Genomic DNA, 27,186 nt, shown 5'->3' with positions numbered 1-27,186 from the left:
TGCTCAGAGGAGGTGAGTTTATTCAAACCACTGGGAAACCCAGGCCACAGAGCAGGGATCCAGACTGGTCAACTCATTGTGCCCTTTTGTCACATATTCGTGTTCACTGATTACCACAGGGTCTTCTAGCAAGCGGACAAAACTCCAATGCTGTCCCCTACTCCTTACCCCACATCCACTGCACCCACCCACCCAACAGCCAACAGGTGAAGCTTTGCGATGAGGTTCTGAGGATAACATCCCATCCTGGATTGCTGTGTCCCGACAGACTCTCCAGCACACCCTTCACCTTTGATAAAGGCTCTGCCTCTACTCGGTCAGGTCACTCGTCATTCCTGGAGGGTTTGGAAGAGAAAAGGAAGTTTCAAGTTCAAGCTTAATAAACCAGGCTTAATTAGTGCCCACTCTAGACTTAAGATTTTCTTTCTTCTTAAAATGACTCTATGTGTGTGCATGATGGGGGGAGAAATGCCACAGCCTATTTGGAAGTCAGAGGACAACTCCATGGAGTCACCTTTCTCTTTCTACCTTTATATGGGTTCTGAGCATCAAACTCAGGTCACTAGGCTTGCACAGTAAGCACCTTTACCTCACTGAGCCATCCCAATGAACCTATATTTACATTCTCTACCAGGTGAGTTCAACCTTTTCACACTGCAATACAACACTGTCATCTACAAAGTTCGTGCTCAAGAACACATACACAAAAATCAATGTTTTAAGTTTATGGTCTTCCTTTCAGCTGTATTCATAGCTATTCTTGGCCTCATGTGGCCCAGAGCCTGCAGGTTACATGAATGTTTGTAGTCTACACCAAAAAAACACAGCCAAAGACTCCCAGGGCTGACTGCTAGGAAACATAATGGGGCTCTTAATGACCTTTGCTAGAGATGCTTGTTCATGCTTCCTGCTCAGAGACTGTAGAGGCGACTGGTATTCTCTCGCAGGGCTACCAAAGTATGGGAGAGTGACTCTTCTTTGACCCTGGCAATCTCTCGGACTGTGTGCAGGGCCAAACCCGGGTGGGCATACTGGCAGAGACTTCTGGGCACCTGGAAGACAGCAAGCATTCAGAACATCACTGTGCCTTTTGCACACAGCAGTCACACAGAATGCCTCCCATCCCGTCCCCAACAAGGACCTCTTCGGGGCTACCCTGTAGAGACCCCTTTACCTGCAGGTGCAGGGAGAGTCCTAGTCATGGGGGGCTCTGGGTGAGCAGGGTCCCACGCTTCCGTGAACTACCCTCTACAGGGTAGGGCTTTGCACTGCCTGGAAGAGAGTGGTTACCCTTCAGCTTCTCAGCCCCCAGGACTTTTGGTTCTACAGAGCAAAAACAGGGAGACACCTGCACTGCCCAGGGCAGGACCAGGAGGTCACTGGGACTCGGGCCCAGGCAGCCTCCCACTCGCTCTCCTTGGCACCTCAAGCTGGGCTGAAGACGCCCTACCTGACGAGGAAGGAAGTAGGGTGCATCCGTTTCCACAATGATCCTCTCCATTGGGATCTGTCTAAGGGCCTCCCTGGCCTCCCAGGCTGAGGAGTAGGTGAGAACTGCCGTGAAGCCCACTGACATGTTGGGGAAGTACTTCAACAAGGGCTCGATGACTGAGTAGCTGCCAGTGAAGCAGTGCCTGTGGGAAAGTACAAGTTAGGGCTTGTTCCTGGCATCAACAGCAGCCCCCAGTTGCCTCCAACCCTACGACCCTATTAGTGGGCCCCATAAAAAAAGACCCTTGTATCCAGGTAAAGACTCCAGAGCAAACCCAGACAGGATCATGTCCAAACATAGCAGGCCTCAAGCTGACATGGGGTGCACGTGCTAAGCACCACTCCCACCTGGCACTAAGCGGCAACCTGATATGACCACAGCCATGGTACAGGATGAGGAAGCATTGGAAAGGGGATGCAGAACTGAAGTCTGGCCATCCCAAGGATACAGGCACTGCATGTAAAAATTGTGCGCTAGAAAGAAATGGTCAAATGAAAATACTGGGGAGTAGGTCACAGGTGATTTTTTTTTTTTTTTTTCATCTTTTTGAAACAGGAGCTCCCTGTAGCCACAGCCAGCCTGGAACTCATATAGACCAGGCTGACCTTCCTTGATCTCACAGAGATCCATCAGTCTCTACCCCCCAAATACTGGGATTAAAAACATGCCCCACCACAACCAGCCAGTTCATACTCTCAAGTCAACAAATACTGTTAACTCATCTGGAACTCAAGGCTTCCTCCAGCTACAACCCCCTAACAAGCTGTCTGAGGTTTGGTCCAGATGCCCTTTAAAGTCAGGCCTCAGTGAAGTCCAACCAGTCATCACTATGCCTCTCACCCTTTGCCTCAGCACCCAGAGGGTGGCAGCAAAGCAGCTGATACCCTTACTCTCTCCTATCATCTGACAAGACCTGGTTCTGGTCCCAACCTCCCTGGATTTTTGTTGCTCCCACTCAAGCATCACCTCTTAACCACTTCTAGTCAGGCTAAAGGGCTCCTGCCCAGGCACTCTCCATATCTATGCCCACACCTCAGTCTCACTCCACACACTGAGGCCTCCAGCAGACCTGTCTTTCATAGCTCTTCCCAGGGCATGCACACATCCAGCCTATGTCTGGCATACACTGTAGGAATTCAAGGGAGTTTACTACCTAGACTAAGATTGTAGTTTCCACTGAGGTAAAACACAGACTGGATTTTAATGCTAACTAGGACAAAGTGAATTTTCAGGTTGCCTGTAATCCCAGCACTGGGGAAACAGAGGCAAATGGATCAGCTATATATTGAGTCTGAAGCCAGGCTGGGCTAATCAAAATAAACAAAAGAACTTTCAAATTCAAAAAAGGAAAAGTATAAGAAGTTATCTTTTCAGAAGCCGTGGAGGGGTCTGTGTGCTAAGCTACTGGACTCCACAGTAGCCTCCCCCGATGTCTAAGATCTGAAAGCTCCTTTTTGCTTATTTGTAATTTAAGGGCATTAACTTAAATCATTACAAAGTCACTGCTCTGTAAGTAAAGACTGGTCAACTGCCAGAAGTTTTGGGTGGTTATACTTAATAATTATTTAGACAAGGTACTTTAAAACATAATATGGAAGCTAGGCATGGTAGCACACACCTATAATCCCAATACTCTGGAGGTTTAGGCTGGGGGATAGCCATGAGTTCCAGGCCAGTCTAGGTTTCAAGACCCTGTCTCAAACCCCACCCCAAATTTTTCTTGAATGCAGTGTAGGTCAGGATCTCAAAAGGACCTCAAAAACCACCCATATAGTATTGTTTTCCTTATTGAGTTTCCTTTTCCAGCCAGTGTAGGAGTGCATCATGTGCCTGCTGAAGCTGCAGCTCCTAACCTATGGATCTTGTAGTCAGAGGGCACAAATTTTTTCATGATGTCCAGCAGATCTTCATCAGCTTCTCGGCAATGGATGACCAAGGGCTTCTTCAGAGACACAGCTAGCTGCAGCTGTCTCTCAAACACCTGGGAGTAGACAAAGTAACCACAGCTGGTTAGTGGCCCTTCAGTTACCTCTGGGTACTCCTGCTGTCTCTAATGTTTGCTTCTAAACTATATGATGGAATCAATCACAGCTAAGGTCTACCAGGGTTTCCTCCACATCCAAGTGCTCAAAGCTCTTGCACTGCTCAATAACCTCCAAGCCTCACTGGCTCCCTGGGGAGACACTATAGCCCAGGAGGCAGTAATCTGCAGCTTGAAGGCCAGAGAAGTCCCCTACCCCTATCCTGGACACCCAACAATGAACACTGTACAAGGATGTCGGAGCAGGAATCAAAAATGTATAGCACTAACCTGCTTCCCTTCAGCTCAATACCATACCTCTACTCCCAGGAGGTAACCAACTTCCAACTTCAGACCTTTCCCTATGCAAAAGCTGTGTGCTAGCACACTCCTCCAGTAAAATGCCCAGCTCTCAGAAGGTGCTGGCTCAGGTTTCCTGCATCTCCTAAGTAAATATCTGTAGATTTACTGCATGCTGTAGAACTCTAGTTTCTCAATATTTTCACTAGTAAAATCCATAGTTAATAACACAAGCAAACAAGTAGGAATAAACCTATTCATTCCCCTAACATGGCCAACATAAACAGCAACAGAACTTATTGTAAAAGTTACCTCACCTGAAACTTGATGCTTCCATGAGCAGTTTTTCAGTTGTGGAACACAGCTCATGTTTGCATCCTCAGCATCAATAACAAACATTCAGTAATGTCCACTTCGGATTGACACTGACAAGTCTAAGGCATGTGCCACCTCTTCTCAAAATAGGGGCACCAGACAATATCAATTCTGATGTAGTTTTTGTTTTTGTTTAACTTAAGTTTTAAGCATAAGGAAAATAACAAGATACCAATCAAATGTTTATTATGTGGGTGCTGGGAACTCAGGTTCTCATGTTTGCACAGCAAGTACTTTTACCCACTGAGCTATCTCCCCAGTCTCTCCCACACCACTCACTTTCTATTTTCCTTTTCTTTTTTTTAAGATTTTATCCTGATAAGTGAGTATATACAGGAACCAGGATAATGAAAAGGAACCAGGAAGGTAAAGAAAAGAATCTCAAAGAACAGCAGGAAACAGGCATTAATAAGGGAGACATGGATAAAAATGGGGTTATTTTAAGGGGAGCGGGGAGGGAAGGTTATACAAGGAACCTAGGGGATAAAGGGAAAGAAAGAGCTCAAGAGAGGTGGGACCATACGAGAAGAGTATTAAGAAATGGGAAAAATGGGGGTACTTTAAATGGGGAAACCATGGTGGAAGGGTTAGACAATTCAAGAGATAAATAATGCCTAGCTAGTTTTTTAAAAAATCAAAGGGAACCATATTAATCAAACAATATGCTGACAAATTATACATACGACTAGCTCAAGGAATATATATCTAGGCAAGGTCTATCTGAGAACGTTTGGTCTTTGCCCAAGCTTTATCCACATGGCACATGGTAAATAAAAGTACCAGACTGGTGGAACTAACCTTCTTGGATGTTTAACAGCCATACTTTGAGGCCTATAGTAATTTGATCAGAGGGACTCACCAGTCTTCTTGATCAAGGAAGCTGAGGAGACCCCACCAGATGGACTTGAACCAGTGTCCAGTCTACAAAGAGGAAGGTCAACACAAAGGAAACATTTCCTCCATGCTTCCAAGTGAAGCCAGCCATGGTCGAGTAGGACCTTTGACTTATCTTCACATAGACGGAACTGGTAAAAGAAAGGAGCCAGGGGCTCCTCCCAAGCCCATGTGACCCCTGAGGAATAGATCTGTAAACGGCCTTAAGAGTAAAAATAAATTGGTTTATCTGGGCCAACTGTGTGGTCTTAAACACCGAAAAGGCAAAGTATAACCAAAAATTAAAGGGGTCAATATAATTTTTTTAAAAGTCCATGTGTATAGCTAAAGGCTATATATCTTTGAGTTGTTGGCCAGGGTGGCCCAAGAGACTCCCAGACAGTAACCCAGCATAGAACTAGGAAAATGAACAGCAGACTCCAGTCTTATCTAAAGGAATATTGACAACTGATTGCTGCTAGATAAAAAAAAAGACTGATCTTCCTAAAACAAGGAACTCTAAATAGGCTGACTAGATTCAGGGGATTGAGGAAGAACTGATCATCCTAAAACAAAGAACTCTAGATAGGCTGGCTAGACTCAGCAGATGGACAAGCACTGGGGAATGGCTGGGGGCGCCAACAACACAGTGGACAGTAACAGGGATACCAGAGTATATGGGCTCCAGTGGGGCAGGGGGGTTGGCGGGGGTGCTATGGGAGGGTGCCATGTGGGGAGTGGGTATATAGACAAATAAGATTGTTTGGGATATTCTGTATGATATACACACACACAAAAATCAACAAATTTAAAAAATGAGTTATATTTGAGGAAGAAGCATAAAAATTTGCTTCATGTTAATTAGTAGAGGTGAAAAACATTACCATTGAAATCTACCTGATGACTTTATATCCATACTCAGGTGCCAAAGGATCCGAGTGTAACCGACTGTGACTAGTAACAATCAGATACATAGAGATTAGAGACACATGTGCAAACATCTAAGTGTTATAGTAGCATTAAAAATGAGTTTTTTTGTAGGAAACAGTATACTTTAAAATGAAATGGAGATCTTTTTTAAGGGTTAAAACCTCATTCAATTTTATGTCTTACAGGGTTTATACTGAGTTCAATATTGTACAACTGTATTACTTCATCTGTGAACCTAAAAATTCATAGCCACTTTCCAAAGAGATGTATCTTTGCTCTAAAATTGTTATTGAATATGTTAAAGCTGTAATGAAATGCTTCATCTAATCATGTGGTTAGTAAACAATTTTTTAATTAAAAGTATTTTTTTTAATTTATTTTTATGTGTAAGAGTGTTTTGCCCACATGTATGTAAAGTGTACCGCTATGGTGCCCAGAGGCCAGAAGGGGGCATCAGATCCCCTGGAACTAGAATTACAGATGGTTGTTAGCCACCATGTGGGTACTGGGAATCAAACCTAGGTCCCCTGCAAGAGCAGCCAGTGCTCTTAACTGCTGATCCATCTCTCCAGCCCCATATCCTCTTTCCTTAAAAGCAATTACAGTACTGATGTGCAGCTCACCTGTATCACTTTTGCCTAGCATGCCCAAGGCCCTAGGTTCTATCCCCACCATGAGAACAGAGCTACTACTAGATACCACATACACTTCCTTGTGTCTAAGACAGGTAATTATAAGACAAGCCATCAACTGTCCCTTGCAACTTCCCAGAAAGCCTAGCATTAAATACATAATGTCCCATAAAACATATCCAAATTATTAAAAAACAAAAACAGTGAGATAAACAAATTCCCCAGTATGCAGGGCTGAGACAGTACAGCAGCTAAGGGCCCGTACCTGCATAATTCTCTCTGGCTGCCTATTTCCTGGTTCCCAGCTGACACACCATTCCATGGGCTTAACCCATCTCTCCTGGGGAACCAGGCATTTCTTGCATTCTTATTACCTCCATAATGAATTCCAATCAAACACAGAGGCAAACAAAGCCAGAGTCCATTGAGTTGGGTGGGGCCAGACACTGCATTCTTCCTGGCTTTTCAACCAAAGGACTCTGATCACCATAATGGTGAATGCTGTACAATGTGCACAGGAAATATCTAGGGTCTAAATCACTGGAAGTTAAGTAATTAAACTGTGATTACACAGATAAACAAAGAGCCAACAGTGGTTTATTACATGGAACAGGAGAACTACCCATCCTTTCATAATTTTCCTTTTCTTTTTATTTTGAGACAGTGTTTCATTGTGTAGCCCTGGCTGGTCTGGAACTCACTATGTGTCTAGAACTCAGAGAGATCCACCTAACTCTGTCTCCTGAATATTGGTATTAAAAGTATGCCTGGCCATTTTTTATTCTTTTGTTTTCCAATCTTTCCCATCTTTTCAGAAAGCATCAGGTAAAAAGCTGGATATGGTGGACATGGTGGTGCCCGCCTTTAATCCCAGCACTCAGGAGGCAGAGGCAGGTGGATCTCGATGAGTTTGAGGCCAGCTAGCTCTCACTGCTAGTTACACTCCCAACCCCAAGCTCTCTCTCACAGGGAGCCAGCTCTGACTCTTACCAATTCTGGCAGATACAGTCCTTCCCTGGGCTCCTCTTTCCTTCACAACTAAGACTTGCACACCAAAATCTTGCTAATGGATGCAGATGTGCCAACGGGATGGTTGCTGGTCACCACTAGTCACCTCATTTGGGTGTCAAATTTGAGATTTACATAAAAAACACAGCAGCCACTTCCTCTGTCCAGCTGAGCACCCTCCATGATGACAATGTCTGAGCTGTAACTGCTTCTCATGAAGATTTGTCTCCGCCCTCCTCCCACCAGCAACCTATCTCCTGACTCACCCTGGCCCATTTTCTCATCTTGTGTTCCATCTTACCAAGTCAAATGACACCTGGAAGACCACTAATCGAGTTCAGCTTGTGCACAGTAGACCTGGACCACTAGATGCACATCTGAGCCCCTCCTAATAACAAAGGACCTAGGTACTGTGAAGTACTCTGAGCTTGGTTCCTGGCACCAGGTAGGTATCCAGTAAACATGGGCTATACAACTGCGTATGATACTCCACTGAGGAGCTACCTAAACTCTCCTCATCACACCTGCCATGTGCAGGGGCAAGTGGAAAAACAGAGCATTACGTCTCACTATCCTGAAAGTCTCCCCATGTGCTCGTATAGTTTATATGTCATGTGGCTAACACAGTGTCACCTCAAGTCAGCTGTGAAAGAGCCAGAGGAAAGCCAGCAAGCCAAATTCTGTACAGGCAGGACCCCAAAACAGCAGCTCTCCAAGGTCTAGAGCCTGTGGGAAAGTCTCAGACCTCACAGGCCTCCCAGCTGCTCCAGGAGTCCAGCACACAAGCTCCACACAAGCTCCACCACAACCCCACTAGGAATAAGAAGGCCTCTCCCTCATCTCCATCAGAAATTCCACTGCATTTCTGCTACAAGGATTCTACCCATCTAAACACCATGCTCAAAAAATATATGGAAGAATCAGGCATGGTGGTACAAGCCTTTTTAATCCCAGCACTCAGGAGGCAGAGGCAGGTAGATCTCTGAGTTCAAGGCCAGCCTGGTCTACACAGGGAGTTCTAGGTCAGCTGGGACTACAGGGAAACTCTGTCTCAAAAAGATAAAAAAAAAATAAAAAAAGGAAAAAAATGTTAGGATGGCAACAGTCCTTACCTCTGAATGAATGAGAATTTGTACTTTTCAAATATTCTGTACTAGGCATACTTAACTTTAAAAACCCAAAACAAAGCAGGGCATGGTGGCACATTCCATTAATACAAGCTGAGGCAGGTGGATCTCTGTGAGTTCAAGGCCAGCCTGGTTTACATAGTGAGTTCTAAGCCAGCTGGGACTACAGGGAGACCCTGTCTCAAAAAATCCAAAACAAAAATAAATAAATAAATAAATTAATTAATTTTTAAAAAACTGGGTGTGGTTGGTGGCAGTATAATCTCAACACTTGAGGAGTGGAGACAGAAGGATCAAGAGTTCAAGGCCATGGGCTGGAGAGATGGCTCAGCGGTTAAGAGCACTGACTGCTCTTGCAGAGGACTCAGGTTCAATTCCAGCACCCACATGGCTGCTACGAACCATCCTTAACTCCAGTTCCAGGGGAATCCAAAGCCCTCTTCTGACCTCCACAGCATTGCATGACATGGGTGCACTCACATACATGCAGGCAATACACTCATACACATAAAATAAAAATAATAAATAAAATATTGAAAAAAAGAGTTCAAGGCCAGCTTAAAGAGAGCTTATCTCAAACTAAAAAATAGTTTGCTGCTTCCCAAGAACACAAAGCAAATGTCTTGCCACTGACATTAGCCACATGAAGTCTCAAAACGGATCAATGAAATGGATTAGCAGGTAAAGGCACTTGCCGCCAAGCCTAATGAGGTGAGCTCTATCTCAGGACCCAGGGGGATCTCATCAAGTTCACCAGCCTGGTCTACATAGTGAGTTCTAGGCCAGCCAGGGCTATAAAGTGAGACACCCCCCCCTTCAAAACAAACAAACCAAAACAAACCCCCCATAGAAAAAATACCAGTTTGTCAAATTTTTGAATGAAGGCATCCAGAAGCTCTAGACAAGAAGAGCAAGGACAATCTTGGGAACTCTAAATCCTTTAGTTCCAAAGTAGAAAAGTCTTTACTGTGAGGTTTCAAGGACCATAGGAAGAATCAGACCAAAACAGAGCTTCTTACCTGGTGCTGCTCAGGGATGGGCGTGGTACACTTGTAAGAGTAATCCAGACCCATTTCCCCAAATGCCACAGCCTTGGGGTGCCGTAAAGCTTGCAAAAGGTTTCTTTCTTGACTCTCACTGTAGTAACGTGCAAAATGAGGGTGACAGCCAAAGGCTCCCCAAACCAGATCCTCTTTCAGGAGTTCCTCCCACAGGCCATCAGTCAGTGTCCGTGGATCACAGAAGTCAGAGATGCAGCCCTGAAACTCCTTAGGGAAGGAGCTGCTGTAAATCTTTCTAAACTTTGTAAATGTTCCTTTGAAAGACAGCTTAGAGTACAGCATGTCCAGGTGGCAGTGGGTATCAATGAAGCCCTCCTCCAGGCTCAGCTCCTGGTAGCTCTTTGGCAGGGAGCCGGATGTGTGTCCTCCAACATGGTGAGGTGCTGTCTCCTCACGGAATGTCCGTTTCTCCTTCACCTTCACCTTCACCTCCTCCTCCTCTTCCTCCTCCTCCTCCTCCTCCTCCTCCTCCTCCGAGCTTCTGGAGAATCTAAGTGAGCGAGAATTCTGGGACCTGCCTTCTGGGGCAACCTCCAGGCCTCTGGAGGCCTTGTGGGCACTCACTGTAGACTTGGGAGAGTGAGTACTCAGAAGGCTCTGGCTGCTCTTCCCAGCATGAACAGGGTCATGGCTACTGCAGCCCACCCATGGGTAGCCAGGAATCTTGGGGCTGCTAGTCCAGTAGCTGGCATAGTCACACCACGGGCTACTGTACAGATGAGGAGGGTACATAACATAGTCAATGGGGAAGGAAGAAGGTTCTGGAACTGTTGAGTATTTCAATGAGATGGGCTCCTCCTGAGAGAACCTCACAGTGGCCAACTCATCCACATCAGACCAGTCACTCCCTGAAGAGGGGTGCTCAATCACCACCTCCCTGTCTGTGTGCTGCAGAAAAGAAAGGCAGTAGGTTAGCCTTCCTATGGGAAACTGACCTCCCTCACCCAGTTCTTCAGTTCCAGAATGGTCTGTCCCCTCCAGACCTCAAACTGACCTTAATCCCATTATGAGGTTATAGGAGATTTGAGATTACAAACTTAATCTGATTACAGAGTTTAGAGGTGGGGTCTTTGAGAGGCGATCAGGATTAGGTGTGGAATGTGGAGCCCCATGACTGAACACTGATGGCTTGATAGAGAAGACCAGACAATAAAAACATACAAGCAAACAGGCACTGGCCCCTCATCTGTCTTCAAGTAATGCCACACCTCAGAATGCTGCCAGTAAGGCAGCCTATCACCAGATGCACCCTTGACTTTGGACCACAGACATGAGCCAAAATAAATCTTCATAATTTGCTGGGGCAGCGATAGTACATTATCAGCAACAGGACATCAAGTAGGACATTAAATCTGGCTGTTTCCTGGCCTTTGCAATGGTGGGCTAGTTTGCTTTTCACCTGGTCACTTTGCAATTTCCAGAAGCAAGCCACACTACAGCTACTACCAATTACATAAAGTTCAGGGAATAAATCTGTGACCAAGGTGTTAGATGCCACCCCCAAAGAGATGCTATATGGGAAACTCCCTCCCTCTCAACCACTCTTTCTTGAGAAAACTACTCTCTGTATTCTAGAGGATTTGATGAGAAAAAGGACAGGCCTAATGTCTCAAATGTTCAAATCACAAAGCCAGAATAGCTATGGCAGGTTTAAAAGGTGTCTCCCAAAATAAAACGCTACTCTTTACTGAGAGGTCTGTGATCTCTCCCCCCAATCTGGGTCACTAGTGATTCACTTTAATCAAAAGAGTACAGAGATGTTTCATCCCCTCAAAGACCTGGTCATAAAAGATGCCCTCGGCAAACCATGCAGAAAAGCCATGCACCATATAGGAAGTCAAACCACTCTTAGCGCCTCTGGCTAGTGGGATCATAGGCAGATGCAGGGGGATGGCCTCCAGCCTATTCGGCAAGCACTGGCTGTTAGCCACACAAGTGAGCACCACACATCCAGCTCTGCTGAGTCAGACAACTTCAGCCCTCACCAAGATCTGAATAGAACCATATATACCACTTTGTATCCTCAAGGGAGGCCTGTCTAGTCCAGACCTTTCTCAAACCCTAACCCACAAAAATGAAGGAAAAATCAGGTAGTTGAAGTCACTAATGGGCATTAGTGACCAGAACAATACCCTACATCAAATCAATGTAATTTTAATAGAACAGAAGGTTAAGTTCAACAAGGCAGGCTTTTTAGTTTTACTGTTTCTCAAATATCCAAGAACAAGGCAAACAGTTGTGATTCCTGACCACACCTTCACATTGTCACTAAGTGAGGAGGATTCTAAAAGAAAAAATTTAAGGCCCATTCCATGGAGAGATGGCAATTCAACAGGGTCAGAGCAGGGATGAAGTCTGTATTTAAATCTTTATGTAATTTCCATGCAGAAAGCACATATATATCAAATTCACACTAAAATCTTTATCACTTCATTGGCAACTTTCTGTTTCATTGTTTTTTTGAGATCAGGCCTCATTACATAGCACTGGTTAGCCTGGAACTTGCTATGCAGACCAGACTGCCCTCAAACCCTCAGATCCACCTGCCCTGCCTTTGCTTCTCAAGAGCTAGGATTAAGGTATGTGTACCACACCCAGCTTTTTGTTTTTTTCAGAGTCCTATGTAGGGGGCTGGAGAGATGGCTCAGTGGTTAAGAACACTGGTTGTTCTTGCAGAATATCTGGGTTCGTATCCCAGCACCCACATACGTGACCCTATAGATTGCTGCCTCAACTGTCTGGTGTGCATGTGTAATTCCCCTGATTGGGTCTGGCGAAAGGGAGGGCTTTCAGGGCATCTATATAACGGAAAAAATGGCGCAATGAAAAAAGAAGCTTGAACCCTACCTTGGTGTTCGTGTCATTTCTCCTCAGCTCTGGAGGTCAGAGTTGAGGATCATGGCACATACAGTCCACAAAACGGTAGAAAATATTTGAAAATCACATACACAATGAGAGACTTACATCAGAGCCAGAGTGATGACTCAGCTCTTGCTGCTTCTACAGAGGGCCTGAGATTGTTTCTGAGCACCCACATCTGGCAGCTAACAACTGTCCGTAACTCCAGTTCCAGGGTATCTGACAGCCTCTTCTGTCCTCCGCAGGCATTGTATGACACAGGTGCACTTAACTACATGCAGGCAATACACGCATACACATTAAAATAATAAAATACGTTTCTTAAAAAAAAAAAAGAGTCCTATATACCCCAGGCTGGAACTAATATAACTCAGGGTGTCCTCAAAATCACAGTCCTCCTGTCTCATGTCTCAGCCTTTTTTGTCTTTTTGAGACAGGGTTTCCCTGTAGCCCTGGAACTTGATATGTAGACCAGGCTGGCCTTGGAGATCTGCCTGTCTCTGCCTCCCAAGTGCTGCGACTACAGGCATGTGCCACCATACCCAGCTAAAAAATGTTTTTTGAAATACTTTATGTGTGGGCCAGGCGTGGTAGTGCACGCCTTTAATCCTAGCATTTGAGAGGCAGCAGAGGCAGGCGGATCTCTGTGAGTTTGAGGCTAGCCTGGTCTACATAGAGTTCCAGGTCAGCTGGGGCTACAGGGAAACCCTGTCTCAAAAAGACAAAAAAAAAAACTTTATGTGCATGAGTATTGCCTGCATGTGTGTAAGTGCACCCATGTCGTGCAATAGCCACGGAGGTCAGAAAAGAGTGTCAGATCCCCGGGAGCTGGAGTTACAGATGGTTTGTAGCTGCCATGTGGGTGCTGGGAACCACACCACAGTCTTCTGCAAGAGCAGCCATCTCTCCAGTCCCTCAGAAATGTTTTTAGTCAGGTATGGCAGCTCGCATCTGTAATCCCAGCAGTCAAGAGGCTGAGGCAGGAAAATCATCCAATACACAGTGAGCCTTATCTCAAAATAAATAATTACCTTTTCTTTTTCTTCTTTTAATTTATTCTTGCTTTCCTCTTCCTTTTTTTTTTTTTTTTTTTAAACTTAGAGATAGTCTCACTACATAGCTCAGACTTGCTGAAACTTTTGAGTCTCTGGCTTCCTCTCTCAGCCTCAAAGTACTTATTTTACCTTCCTTGTTTTTCCTCAACAGAAGTTCATCTGATTAGAATGTCTAAACTGCTCAAATATAAGGAAAGTTTTTAATCCAAAATTATTTCTCAGAAAAGAAGACATCACCTACACTGTGATCCTTACAAAGTCTCTGGTACTACACAGAAGGTGTGCCTCTGTAGTCTGAGGAAGACAAATGATTCCATACTTCAGCAAGCTCATTTTGGATGTTTACAGGAGCTTAATAACCTTTTTCTTCTTGTTAAAAAAAAAAAAAAAAAAAAAAAAAAAAGGGATGGGGCTGGAAAGATGGCTCAGTACTTAAGAACACTGACTATTCTTGCAGAAGACCAGGGTTTGAGCCCCAGCACCCATATGGCAGCTAACTGTCTGTAACTCGAGTTCTAGGGGATCCAACATCCTCTTCTGTCCTCCACAGGCACTGCATGACACGAGTGCACTTACCTATGTGCAAGCATGATACTCACACACATAAAATAAAAATAAGTAAAACATTTTTTAAAAGGGGGGGGTAGGGCATAGGTCATGCCAGCCTAATGGCTCAGCAGATAAAGGTACTTACCACACAAGTCTGATTAACTGAGTTTCATGTCTGGAAACATGTCCACAAAGCTGTCCTCTGATGTCCATTTGTGGGCCTATGCCCACCCCCCCATATCATGCACACACAATAAATAAATGAATAAAAATGGACAAAGAGTATTTAATGGACAATGTGTATTTAATAATTATTCCCAAGAATAAGATCTCACTCCCAAGTGTTAAATGTCACATTTTAAGGATTTGATTGCCATTGTTTTTTGTTTTGTTTGTTTAAGATTGGGTCTTAGGTTGTAAAGCTGGGGCAGCCATTAAAGGCTTAAGCTCAAATCAAAAAGACAAGATTGGGTCTCATATACCCAAACTGCCTTCACACTCCCTATGCAGATGACCTTGCTCTAACTTATTGTTGTTGGTTCAGACAGGGTCTCCCTGTAGCCCCAATTGGTCTAGAACTCACTATATAGACCAGGCTGGCCATGATCTCACAGAAATCTACCTGCCTTTGCCTCTGAGTGCTGGTATTAAAGTCATGCACTGGCAACCTTTAACTCTTAATCTTCCTGCCTCTATAGCACAAATGTTCAAATTGCCGGCTCATATCACCATGCCCAGCAAGTATTACTATTATTTATTTCTTTCTTTTGTATGATCACTTTTTGAGATAGGCTCTTACTCTGCAGCCCAGGGTAGATCTGTAATTCATTATGTAGACCACGCTAGCAGCTAAGAGTAAGCCCTGCTTTGAGTACAATACACACAGAAGACCACAACTAGCCGAGTTTAAAGAATAAGAGATTGCAGAGTGTGGGCCCCTGGATAGGACTCCTATATTAAATCTCACCTACCCATGGTTCAGGGACCACTGCGGAAGAGCAGGTAGAAAGACTGTAAGAGCGAGGGTTGGTCCATGAACATAGGGAAACAGAGGCTTTCGGGCCACTGAAGTTTGCTCATGTAAACTTGTGGCAATGGTGGCAGTGTATACAGTATCCATGCCAACTCAATTAGACAAGAGCCCAGCGTGGAGGGAGAAAAATGGGTAGCCCTAGACTGAGAACTGTTGGCAACAGATTACTGCTGGGTGAGAACAGATCTTAAGATCTCTCAATAAGCTGACTAGATTCCAGTGGATGAACTTCCACAGAAGAACATATGGATACAAATGCTTGGCTTGACAGGATAAAATGCATAAGGTAGGGGCCGGGGAGGGATATATGGGGGGGGGTCTAAATTTGATTAAGAACTACTGTATGAAATGCACAAAAATTCAATAAAATTTTTTTTAAAAAAAAAAAAGATTAAGCCGGGCTGGAGAGATGCCTCAACAGTTTTAAGAACACTGACTGGTCTTGCAGAAGACCCAGGTTCGAACCCCAGCACTCACATGGCAGCTAACAACTGTCCATAACTCTAGGTCCAGGGGATCGGACAGCCTCTTCTGTCCTCCATGGGCATTGCACAGCACGGGTGCACTTACTACATTGAGGCATAACACGGGTGCACTTACTACATGCAGGCATAACACTCATACACATAAAATAAAAATATTTTTAAAAAATAAAATAAAAAATAAAAGATGTCTTTTTGAGACAGGGTCTCCCTGTAGCCCCAGCTGGCCTGGAACTCACTGTGTAGACCAGGCTGGCCCGGAACTCACAGAGATCTGCCTGCCTCTGCCTCCCAAGTGCTGGGACTAGACATGATCACTTTGATTAAAACACAAGATGGTTAAAGATACACTAGAAAAATACTCAAGAGGGCCTGGAGAGATGGCTCAGCAGTTAAGAACACTGGCTGCTCTTGCAGAAGACCTGGGTTCAAATCCCAGCACCCACATGGCAGCGAATGACTGTCCATAACTCCAGTTCCAGGGGATCCGACAGCCTCTTCTATCCTCCATGGGCACTGCACAACACAGGTGCACTTACGTACATGCAGGCAATATACGCATATACACAAAATAAAAAAATACTCAAGAAACTTTTAACAGTGGTTACAGGCAGAGAAAAAAGGCAAAACAGGACTCTGAAAGCTTTGCACTGAATAGTTAAACATCTCCAGGAAAATTTCCAGGAGCAGCATCACAGATTCTAGATGTGCTGCCTAACACCAGCTCTCAGCTGCAAGAAACTTAAGTGGACAAATAACCCCCATTGTGCACAAGTCACAGCAGGGAGGAAGAGCCCAAAGATGAAGACTCTCTGCATGTGGTTCTTATTTGGGTTGTTTCCAACTAAAACCACCATGAAACAGAAAGGAAAATTTAACCACTGACTGAATAAGTGATGATATTAAAGACTGTTTGGGCTGGAGAGATAGCTCAGTAGTTAAGTGTGCATGGTGGCTCATAATTCCAGTTCCAGGGGATTAAATGCCCTGGAAATGGATGATTCAGGGGATTAAACACCTTCTTCTGGCCTCTGTGGGCATTGCACACACGTGGTTCACTTACATACATGGAGGGAAAACATTCACACACATAAATGATTTAAAAAAAAGATTATGTCCCTGAGTTTTAAGATTGTGATTACATTGGAGGTGGTGCTATATACTTGTATGTTAGCACACGTGTGTATCGCCTATGTGTGGGCTTGTGCAGGCCAGAGGTATTCCTCAATTGCGTTCCACATTTTTTTTTTTTTTTTTTGAGACAAGGTCTCTCACTGAACCTGGACTGGTAGTTTCAGCTAGGCTGTATAGCCAGCAAACCCAGGGATCCACCTGGCTCCATTCCCCCTCTACCCCCTCAGCTTTTACATGGTTGCTAGGAATTCAAATTCAGGTCCTTATGCTTGTACAATAAGCACTTTATCCACTGAGCCTTCTTTCCAGCCCCTTTTTGTTTGTTTTAAATCCTTTTAGATATATACATTTAAATATTATGGATGAAAACAACACAGTAGTTGGAATTGCTTCACAATAATTCATGCAGAGAGAAGGGGCAGAGACAAGACAAAGCCTGGCAGGGAGCCAACTATTGAGATGAGTGATGAGTGGGTGTATCACATTAACTCTTTAAAGTTTCCACAAGAAAGTGTTAAAAATAAGGGTTGGAGAGATGATTCAGTGGTTAAGAACACTGGCTGACTTACAGAGCACCCAGGTTTGGTTCTTAGCACCCACATGACAGTTAACAACCATCTATAACTCCAGTTCCAGGGAAAGCAACACCTTTTTCTGACCTCTGCAGACACTGTACAACATGGATACACTTTCATACATGTAGGCAAAATACTCATAAAGCAAAAATAAATCAATCAAAACTATTAAAAATAAAATTCTAGCCAGGTGTGGTGGCACACAGTGTAATCCCAGTACTCAGGAGGTTGAAACAGAAGATGAAGGTCAGTCTGGACTACAAAATAAGGCCCTGACTCAAAAATTTAAAAATAAGTAAAGAATAAAACTCCATTTCAAATGGAAGGAAAGGTGTCATGTCTTCTGACTATACCCCAAATTTCCCTATCAGCCAGGGGTATTTCCTGAAAATAATAATAAATTTCAGGTTTCATCCAGGACCTCCGAAGCCATATTCTCTTATTCAAGGAAATTCAAGACTCACATCAGATGACTCACATCAAAAGTTAACTCTAGTGACACATCAAAGACCCCTGAGAAGGTCTGATAAACTGATGAAATGTGAAAGTGGGAGAAAAAAATGTCAGACATGGTAGCACACACCTGTAATCTCAGAACTCAGGAGACAGAGGCAAGAGAACTGCTACAAGTTTAAGGATAACCAGGGCTACATGAGATTTTGTCTTAAAAAAAAAAAAGATAGGGGGTGGGGTGACAGAGGGGGAAAAAAAAAGCAACTTCAAAAATGCCCAGGTACTTTTCTGGGCATGGTGGTGCATGCCTTTAATCCCAGAACTTGGGAAGCAGAGGCAGGTGGATCTCTGTTTCAGGCCAGCTGGGTCTACAGGGAGACCCTGTCTCAAAAAGCCAAAAAAAAAAAAACAAAAAAACAAAAGCAAAAAAATCACCCAGGTAACTAGAAACATATACCACAAACCAACTTAAGCTTATGATATCTCAAGTCTTGAAGAGCTCAAGTTGTCCTTAGGCTCAAACCCATGTGGTAAAATTTAAATAACCCAAGGCACTTTGTTCGTAGTTTTATGCAAACACAGGAACATTTACTTGTATGGTATCTATGGTTTCATGCAGAGTTGAAAAATCTAACATACTTACTGTATATACTAGGTAACCCTTCACAGAAAGTTTGATAAGCCTGTAAATTTTTCTTTAACTGTGTTAATATTTGAAAAACTATCCCATTTTATTCAAGGAAAAAACATCTCAAGCCAAGTCAGGTAGCAGGGCAAAGTCTGAGCCCAAATGCACTATCAAGCACTGATCTAACTAACGGATACTAAGTATCTAAATGTCACTCTGACAAATCAAGAGTCTGTGTATAATTCTGAAAAACTCATATTTATGATGGAACTCTAGGCAGCCCTCCCCAACCCCCGCAAAAAAGTCTACATCCAGCTTGTAAATTTCAGTGCTGGGTATGTGGAAGCAGTGGATCACTGCTCACTGGTCAGCTAGCCTAGCCTACTACTCTGCCAAGTTTGAGGCCAAGGAGAAGATCCTATCTCAAACAAAAGGTAGAAGGCACCTGAGGACTGATGCCTGAGGTCGGCCTGACCTCCACACACACATTTACACATACATACAAAGGAAAACTAAAATCACACAAGTTTTTCTGAGTTTAAGCTTGCCCAGATGAAGAGTAATTTCCCAGACTCCCTCAAAGTTAAGTGCTTAGCTGCGTTTCCAGATGCTTCTCAACAGGTGTGAGCAGATTCAGCATGTACAATTTTTGAACCAAGGTCTTAAGAAAAAGTATATTGTCCCCTTCTTACTGGCCAGTGTCTGTATATCATACTGAGTCCTATCAGAGTAGCCACCCCAGGTTCTAATATGGACACTGTATTTTGGGTGTCAAGATAGGACCCAGGATCCCTGAAGCTAGAGCCATCCTTCAAAGCCAAAGCTCTATTTTCTTTAAGCTACTATCATTTCAGCCTTTGTCAAAGCAGCTAATCCTACATCCTAACAAGCACAAAAAATAAAAAATTTTAAAAGCTGATTTGAGGTCTGTTACTAACTAGAAGGAAATGGTGGAAGAGAGGCACTAACTAGTCTTTTGAAGTCCACGTTATATATTGTTTTTAATTAATAGTCTCTGAAGAACAAGGGGTTGAGTAGAGGTAAAGCTTTTGCCCAGTATGCCGGAAGCCCTGGGTTTGATTCCCAGAACGGGTGGTGGGAGGGAATCTGGTATGACACCAATAATATCTCTAGATAAATTAGCATCAAACTAGAAAGACTAAATGCCAAATATATGTAAATCAAGAGAACTCAAAATCCTGGCTTTTGGTGTGTGTTCACTTACCTTCTGGATATCTACGTGAGAGTCAGAGTCATCAAAAAACTCCAGGACTGGAGAGGGTTTGTCAGTAACTGTCCTTCGGTCACCAAGCAGCTCCTCGCTGGGTTTCTCCAGAGGGTCTATAATCACTCGTCTATCACAGAAGCTGCTCCTATCTAATATAGACTTTTCCTCCTTCACCCTGAACTTTGAGGGTGACTCATTCTCTTTCTGGGGAGTGGTAACTTTGATGCTCCTGGCAGGTCCTTCCCTGCTCTTGGTCAGTCTTTCCACACTCTTGACTCTTGATCCTTCCACACTCTTGGCTGGTCCTTCAATGCTCCTGGTCAGTCTTTCTATGCTCTTAACTGGTTGTTCTACGCTCTTAGCTGGTCCTTCCCTGTTCTTGGCCAATCTTTCCTCGTTCTTAGCCAGTCCTTCCACACTCCTGGCTGGTCCTTCTTGGCTGGGATGTTCTCCCAAGTTTGGCTTTCCCGGAGCGGTGGCAGTCTCTCCCTTCCTCTTGGGCATCGACTTCCCTAGGATGCCCTGGATGGCCTTCAGGTAGATCACTGTAGAGCCCTGGTCTCGAAGCCTGTCCTTCTTCCTTTTCTGGACTTTGTTTGGTTCCTCCATAGCACCACTCTGACCCTCGGCTTCAGCTCCAAATTCAGAGTTTGTGGAGTGCCGAGAACTATCTTTAGAATTAACCTGGAATTTAAAAGAGACTTTGAGCCAGGCGTGGTGGTACATGCCTTTACTCCCAGCAAAGAAAGGCGAGTGGATCTCTGTGAGATCAAGGCCAGCTTGGTCTACAAAGGGAATTCCAGACCAGCTGGGGTTACAGAGACCCTGTCTCAAAAAGACCAAAAAACAAATTAATTAAATAAATAAATAAATAATAACAAGACCAACCAACCAACAAACAAATAAATAAATAAACAGACTTTGAAAGAGTTGTCCTGGGGCTGAAAAGATGGCTCAGCGGTTAAGAACACTGGTTGTTCTTGCAGAAGACCCAGTTCGTATCCCAGCACCCATATGGCAGCTAACAACTGCCTATAACTACAGTTCCAGAGGATCTGGCAGTCTCTTCTATCCTCCGCAGGCACTTCACAACACGTGTGCACTTACCTACATGTAGGAAATACACATAAAAAAATAAAATAAATATTAAAAAAAAAAAAAGAATTGTCCTAAGATCAAGCACTTGGCCACTGACAAGTCATTGGTAACCCCACCAGAAACAAGGGAAAGTGAATGTGACAAAGAAGATTCTCTCAGCTTTTTCCCCCGCTGCAGTACAAAGAACCCCTATATAAAGACCTCATTTGCTGCCATCACTTAAAATCCACCTGTCAAGCTCATCAGATAGGACCCTCTTTCCACAGTGGGCAAGGAGGTGTTGAGTCAACAGGGTAATAACACTACACTGCAAGCTCCTGGGAAGTAATGGCACACTGCACAACAGACAAAAGAACAGCTCGACATTTTCCCATTGGAGCAAAGTATCTAGCCCAACCTTACTAAAAACGTCAGGAAACCTAAGGCCCCAAGAAGGGGAAGGGCTGGCCCAAGGAACCTGAGTCCTCCAATTCCTGGGTGAGTTCTGCCCCCACAGCCTCCCTTAATGTCTTATACCAACTCCCTCCCCAAACAGCAGCCTTGCTATTAGAAGGATACGCTCTCAAAGACGACGCAAAGGCACAGCAAGTCACTCTCCCTACCCTCTCTACCCATGCCCACTTCACAGAAACAGATAACATTTTGTGCCCCCTCCCCCACATCCACTTATCCCAGAAGTCCACAGGGAAGCAACTTGATGATAATGTTAAGTCTGTGGAAACACTCAGGACCACTCTTATTCCAGCATGACAAAACACTTGGAGCCCTCCCAAAAACAATGAACCCTCCCCAGCTATGACTATGTCATTATCCTAAGATATTCTACACTCACTACAGCTTGTATTTCTAACTTGTTTGTATTAAGTCCCTCTCAAAATTAAAAATATTCACTCAAGCCAAATGTTATGGGTGGTATACCCATAACCTCAGCACTCAGAAGGCTAAGGCAGGAAGATCACTAAAAGTCTGACTCTAGCCTGAGCTCCACAGTCAGTTCTAAGGCAATCTGGGCTAAATATGTAAGACCTGGTCTCAAAAAAAAAAGATTGGGGAGGACCTAGGTTTGGTTCCTAGCACCCACTTGGCAGTTAACTCCAGTTCCAGGGGTTCTGACACCCCCTTCTGCTCTCCATAGCCAGTGTATGCATGTGATGCACTTACAGACATGCAGGCAAATCACTCATACACATAACATTTTAAAAAAATAGGGCCAGAGAGATGGTTTAGCAGATAAAGTCACTTGTCACCAAGCCTGATGATTTCAATCCCTGGTACTCACATGGTGGAAGAACAGACTCCTGCAAGCTGTCCTCCAACCTCCATACACAAATAATGTAATTAAATACTAAAATTAAAAATCAAACAATGAAAAACTAAATATGCTAGTGAAAGAATATCCATATTGCTGAATACACATTTTGGTTGCAAGACATAAAAGAAATGAAGCTGGTCATTTCCTCCCTGCTGTCTAGCTTTCCTAACACCAGAAGGTGCTACTAGGTTGCTACAAAATTGTCATCAACAGTTTTAGAATGCTTTGGCCCCTGCATGCTACACTACTCACCTGTTAAGCAAGCTGTACCTACTAGTCCGATAGTGGCATTAATATTACAAGAATAACCAACTGCTTTCTGACTATAGAGCTGAGGCCAGCTCCACAGAAGAAGATTCACATCCCATACTATAAAACTGGTCAGAAGCCAGGGGCTGTGGAGGTAAGAGGAAGCTACTACTGTTTTGCTAAATAAACATGATGTTATCTGTCAAAATGCCTTCTAAATATTTATGGTTATGCCTATAAGGTAGTGCTGCTGTTAGCTATGGTTAGAGAAGCTTCTTTTTGCTGTAGGTGGCAGCAGAGACCCTAACTGGTCAAAGTGCTAAGAGTAAGGGATGAATATTCAGCTCTTAATGGGACATCTACATCACCCCTTCCAAGACTCAGGGACTATCAGAAAAGAGGGAGTAGAAAAAATGTAAGAATCGGAGGAAGGGGTGGAGTGTTGTGGAACACTGTCTTCCTGGCATGACATGGCCATTGCACTCATGAACTCTCAGTAACTGTGATTATCTGCACAAGACCAGGCTCATCAACTATACAGGGACATTTTCTTCAGTGGTATAGTCACTGGTAAGTTGCCCACACTTCTTTAAGTAACACACACACACACACACACACACACACACACACACACACGGGGGGGGGGGGGGGGGATGAAAAATACTAACATAACAAAGGCTGCAAAAGTCAAAAACTGAGTTAAGATGAAGGTTAGCCAATGACAGCATTTCAACTGGTGATAGAATGCGACAGAATTAACAGCATTAAGGGCAGACCCAGTACACAACCCTGGCTACAAAAGGGACAGTGTCATTACTCCCAGCAGCACTGCTGTGAAATGTGTATCTCTGTGGGCAGGAGGGAACATTCTGGTGGAGATCTGATTCCAGTCCTTATCAGCACTCCTCCAGTGATCTCTGCACCACAGGGCCAGGCACCCCTAGGCAGTGGGGCAGTAGCTGCAGATTGGTAAGGTTCCAATCAGCTCTGATTCCTAACCAGCTCTGGCATTCTCCCACCCTGTCTTTCTCCAGTGTGTTGGCAAAAGCTCAGAAAAGCAAATCTCACAAGGTTACACTCTGACTTAAAACCTTTCAACAGCCCTGTATTGCCTAAGAACAAATGAAGCTTCTAGGCTTCATTTCCCTCCCTTCTCCACCATGTATACAGAACATGAAGGACGCTAGTTGAGAACTACAGGCATAGCTCAAAGCCACTAGTAAGGAAAACTCCAGTATACCCACCACAAGAAATGACTGAGAAAATGGGTAGGCCAATTACCCAAACTGATGATATACCTGACCCAATACATATTATATACATAGCCTGAAATATCACATTATACTTTCACAGACATGTACAATATGTCAATTAAAAATTTTTAATTAAAAAAGAGGCTGGAGAGATGGTTCAGTAGTTAAGAGCACTGGCTGCTCTTACAGAGGACACGGATTCAAGTCACAGTACCCATATGGTGGCTAATAGTCCTTAACTCCAGTTCCAGGTGATCCAATGCCCTCTGACCTCCATGAGCATTACATGACAGGGGTGTACTTACACACATCCAGGCAGTAACTCACAAATAATAAAAACAGTAACAGCTGGGCATGGTGGCACACACCTTTAATCCCAGCACTCAGGGAGCAGAGGCAGGTGGATCTTTATGAGCTCAAGGCCAGCCTGGTCTACATAGTGAGTTCCAGGCCAGCTCCAGGGAATCTGACACCTCTGGCCTCCATGGGCACCTACACTCACCTACACAAACACACACAGATGATATACACAAAAATTAAAAAAAAAAAAAAAGGCTGGAGAGATGACTCAGCAGTTAAGAACACTGGCTGCTCTCACAGAGGAACTAGGTTTGGTTCCCAGCACCCACATGGTAGCTCACAATCTTCTGTAACTTCAGTTCCAGAGAACCCAACACCTTCTTCTGGCCTCTGCAAGCATTGCATGACACCGGTGCACTTACATACATGCAGGTAAAAACACTCATACACATAAAATTTTTTTAAAATAAATAGAAGCTCTCAAAAAGACCAATAAATAAATAAAATTTCTGCTTTAAAAAAAAAAAAAAGCACCAGGAAAGTCGACACACCTGTAACTCCAGCACTTGGAAGGTAAAGGCAAGAAGATCAGGAGTTCAAGGTAATCCTTGACTACGTATGGAGTCCAACCTGGGCTAAATGTGCCCATCTCAAAAAAAAACAAACAAAAAAAGGAAGGGGGGGAAAAAGACAAAATAAACCACCAGGAAAATTTTAAAAACAAACTTACCTTCCTAAGGCCTGTTTTTATTGCTTCTATTAAACAACTTTCCTTAGGGGCAGTGCCTCTCCCGCCCAGATAACTTTCCACACCATTCCACAGACAATGCTTAATGACCTTTTAAGACTAGCAGAGCTCCAAAATCTATGGTGTAGATTCAAAGCATGAGATGGACCTCCCCTGTAAATCACTCCTCCGTCTGTCCCAAGGACTTACTACCTCTAGTGTTTCCACTGAGGAACTAGACTTGAGTGCATCGCCAAAAACAACAAACTTTAAAAGGAAAAAAAACAAACTCAATATGCTCCCAGCATGTTTTCACGCTGGTGAAAAGCCACACAAAGAACCCAATTCCTTGGACTCTGTGATTCAGAGTAGCTCAAAGTACAATTTTTCCATTCCACTAATTTGACTCTCTTGCCCCACTGTTCATTTACAATTACCTGAAGATTGCGGAGGACCCCAAGCCCACTTCTATCATTTTCTTTGGGTGGCAGGCCATAAGCATTAAAAACATTTTTTTTTGGGGGGGGGGTGTTTTTGAGACAGTTCTCCCTGTATGTAGACCCAGCTGGCCAGGAACTCACTACTGTAGACCAGACTGGCCTGGAACTCACAGAGATCCGCCTGCCTCTGCCTCCCAAGTGCTAGGATTAAAGGTGAGTGCCACCAGGCCCAGCTAATTATTTTTGTTTTATGTGTGTGTTTTGCCTGACGGTAAGCATGCAATACTCGAGAAAGCCAGAAGAGGGTGTCGAGCCCCTGGAACAGGAGTTAAGGACAGTTGTTGGGGGCCATGTGGGTCCTCTTCAAGAGCTGCCAGTGCTCTTAAATCACTGAGCCATCTCTCCAACCCCCACAAGCATTTTAAAGTTTTCCAAGTGTCCAAATTGTCACTAAGTTGGAGCTTCAGGCCCTGACACACTGCCTGCTCTTCCCACGTTGAGCAGACTAGACAGGGAAGACCCCAGGGCACTTCCAAAACAAACATGATCTCAGTACAGCCTCCACCCACCGAACTTCTCAACCGCCACCTCTAAAGACACGTGACTCACACAGCCCCGCCACCCACCTTAAGGCTGCAGGTTTCCTTCTGTAGAGAAGCCATTTTCCCTAGGGAGGAGCGGGCAGGGTGCAGAGGGGATCCCTTGGCCGAAAGGAACCTTCGAGTGTTTTGAATCGGGCAGCCTAAGGAGACGGCCCTGCTCACACTTGGGCCAGAAGAGTAAGAGGACCGGGAGGAGGAGGAAGAGGAGGAGGAACTTCGCCGGCGGGACGAGCTCCTGGGCTTGCAGGCCACATTCCCCTGTAGGGCTTTCAGTCGCTTGGGGCTGCTGGCCCCTCGTGGACGCGACGCAGAAGTCCGAGCTGGCCGGCTGGAGGGGGCCACATCGCCGGGCTCCCGGGGGTGGCTGCGCTTGCGGGAACACACTTCGGAAGTGCTGCTCCAGTGGTACTTGACCTTGCGCCGCTCCGACGCCATGGGCACCTGCAAGGGAAAGGGGAGACCTGATCGCCTGCTCACCTCGCGCCTCCGGGAAGCCCCAAGGGCGGAGGCGGGACCGACGCCACTGACCTTCCCGTCTCCTTTCCTCTGCCCATCCCAGTTCTGCAGGGTTCGGGGATGCCACTGCGCTTCCGAGACGCGGCCGTAAGCCGAGATCTGCTCCGAACCCCACGGCGCGCTTCCCACGTCGGCGAGCGCTTGTCAGCACCGAGCCACTTCAGAGATGCCGCTTCCGGGAGAGCCGTGCGCCGAGGTGGAGCCGGGGGTAGAAAGCCCCTCACCTGCGCCCACACGCTTCCCAAAGCCGCCGTCACCTCCGCGGCCCACGGCCCGCACCGCAGCCCTGAGGCCACAAGCGCCCCGCAGGCCCCGGACGCCAAGGGCGGGCCGCAGGCGGGGTGGCCGCCCGGCTCCCGCCGTTTTTTTCGACCTCGCGAGCTGCGCGCCGGAAGCTGCCTCAGCCAGCCCAGTCACCACCGCGGCCCTCTCGGCCCACCGGGCCTCTGCAGCCACCGCCCTTGCCTGGGCCTCCGCCCAGCCAGCCACTCCTCAGCCTCGGCGACCGCCCCACCCCCGGAACCTGCCCTGCGGCCGACTGCTGGAGCGCGGCAGGGGCGGAGCCTGCGCCCTGAGAGCGCCCATTGGTCTACTCGGGAGGGGCGGGGATACGCCCAAGATGCAGCGCGCCTATTGGTCAAGGGCCTGGGAGCGGAACCCTACGCCTTCAAGGCTCTTGGGTGGAAGACGCTAAGGGCGGAGCCTCTCACGTGGACCTGGAGCGGCGCTGGGCACCCGCTCTTGACTTGCCCGGTCCCCCGTCCACAAGGTTGCAGCGAACTGGCAGCTACACGGTGCCTGGGTATCGGATTTGCGCGTAGTACACGCGTCTCTCACCCTGTGCTAGGCATCCTCACCCATTTTACAGAACAGGA

At 45.4% G+C, this 27,186-nt stretch overlaps 1 protein-coding gene across 2 annotated transcripts; it reads right to left on the bottom strand.

The window, feature by feature from the left end:
- Tatdn2 (TatD DNase domain containing 2) lies at positions 1–26,465 on the bottom strand. Of its 2 annotated transcripts, none has more exons than XM_008854874.3 (8): positions 26,324–26,465; positions 25,820–26,236; positions 19,812–20,498; positions 9,777–10,706; positions 3,346–3,473; positions 1,451–1,634; positions 880–1,052; positions 1–335 (listed from the first exon to the last, which is right to left on the bottom strand). In XM_008854874.3, the coding sequence occupies exons 2-7, from the start codon at positions 26,228–26,230 to the stop codon at positions 912–914; spliced, it is 2,481 nt and encodes an 826-aa protein (XP_008853096.1). In that variant the 5' UTR covers positions 26,231–26,236; positions 26,324–26,465; the 3' UTR covers positions 1–335; positions 880–911. The 2 variants fall into 2 exon arrangements, 1 of the variants encoding a protein (XP_008853096.1); XR_608022.3 differs by lacking the exon at positions 1–335 and adding an exon at positions 1,175–1,272 and having other exon boundaries at positions 913–1,052.
- Between the last annotated feature and the right edge of the window lie 721 nt (positions 26,466–27,186).

Source organism: Nannospalax galili, unplaced genomic scaffold (assembly GCF_000622305.1).
Source record: "Nannospalax galili isolate Female #2095 unplaced genomic scaffold, S.galili_v1.0 scaffold406, whole genome shotgun sequence".
Taxonomy (NCBI): Eukaryota; Metazoa; Chordata; class Mammalia; order Rodentia; family Spalacidae; genus Nannospalax; species Nannospalax galili.
Note: the sequence above shows the minus strand (reverse complement) of the source record. Positions and strands in the feature narration are given on the sequence as shown.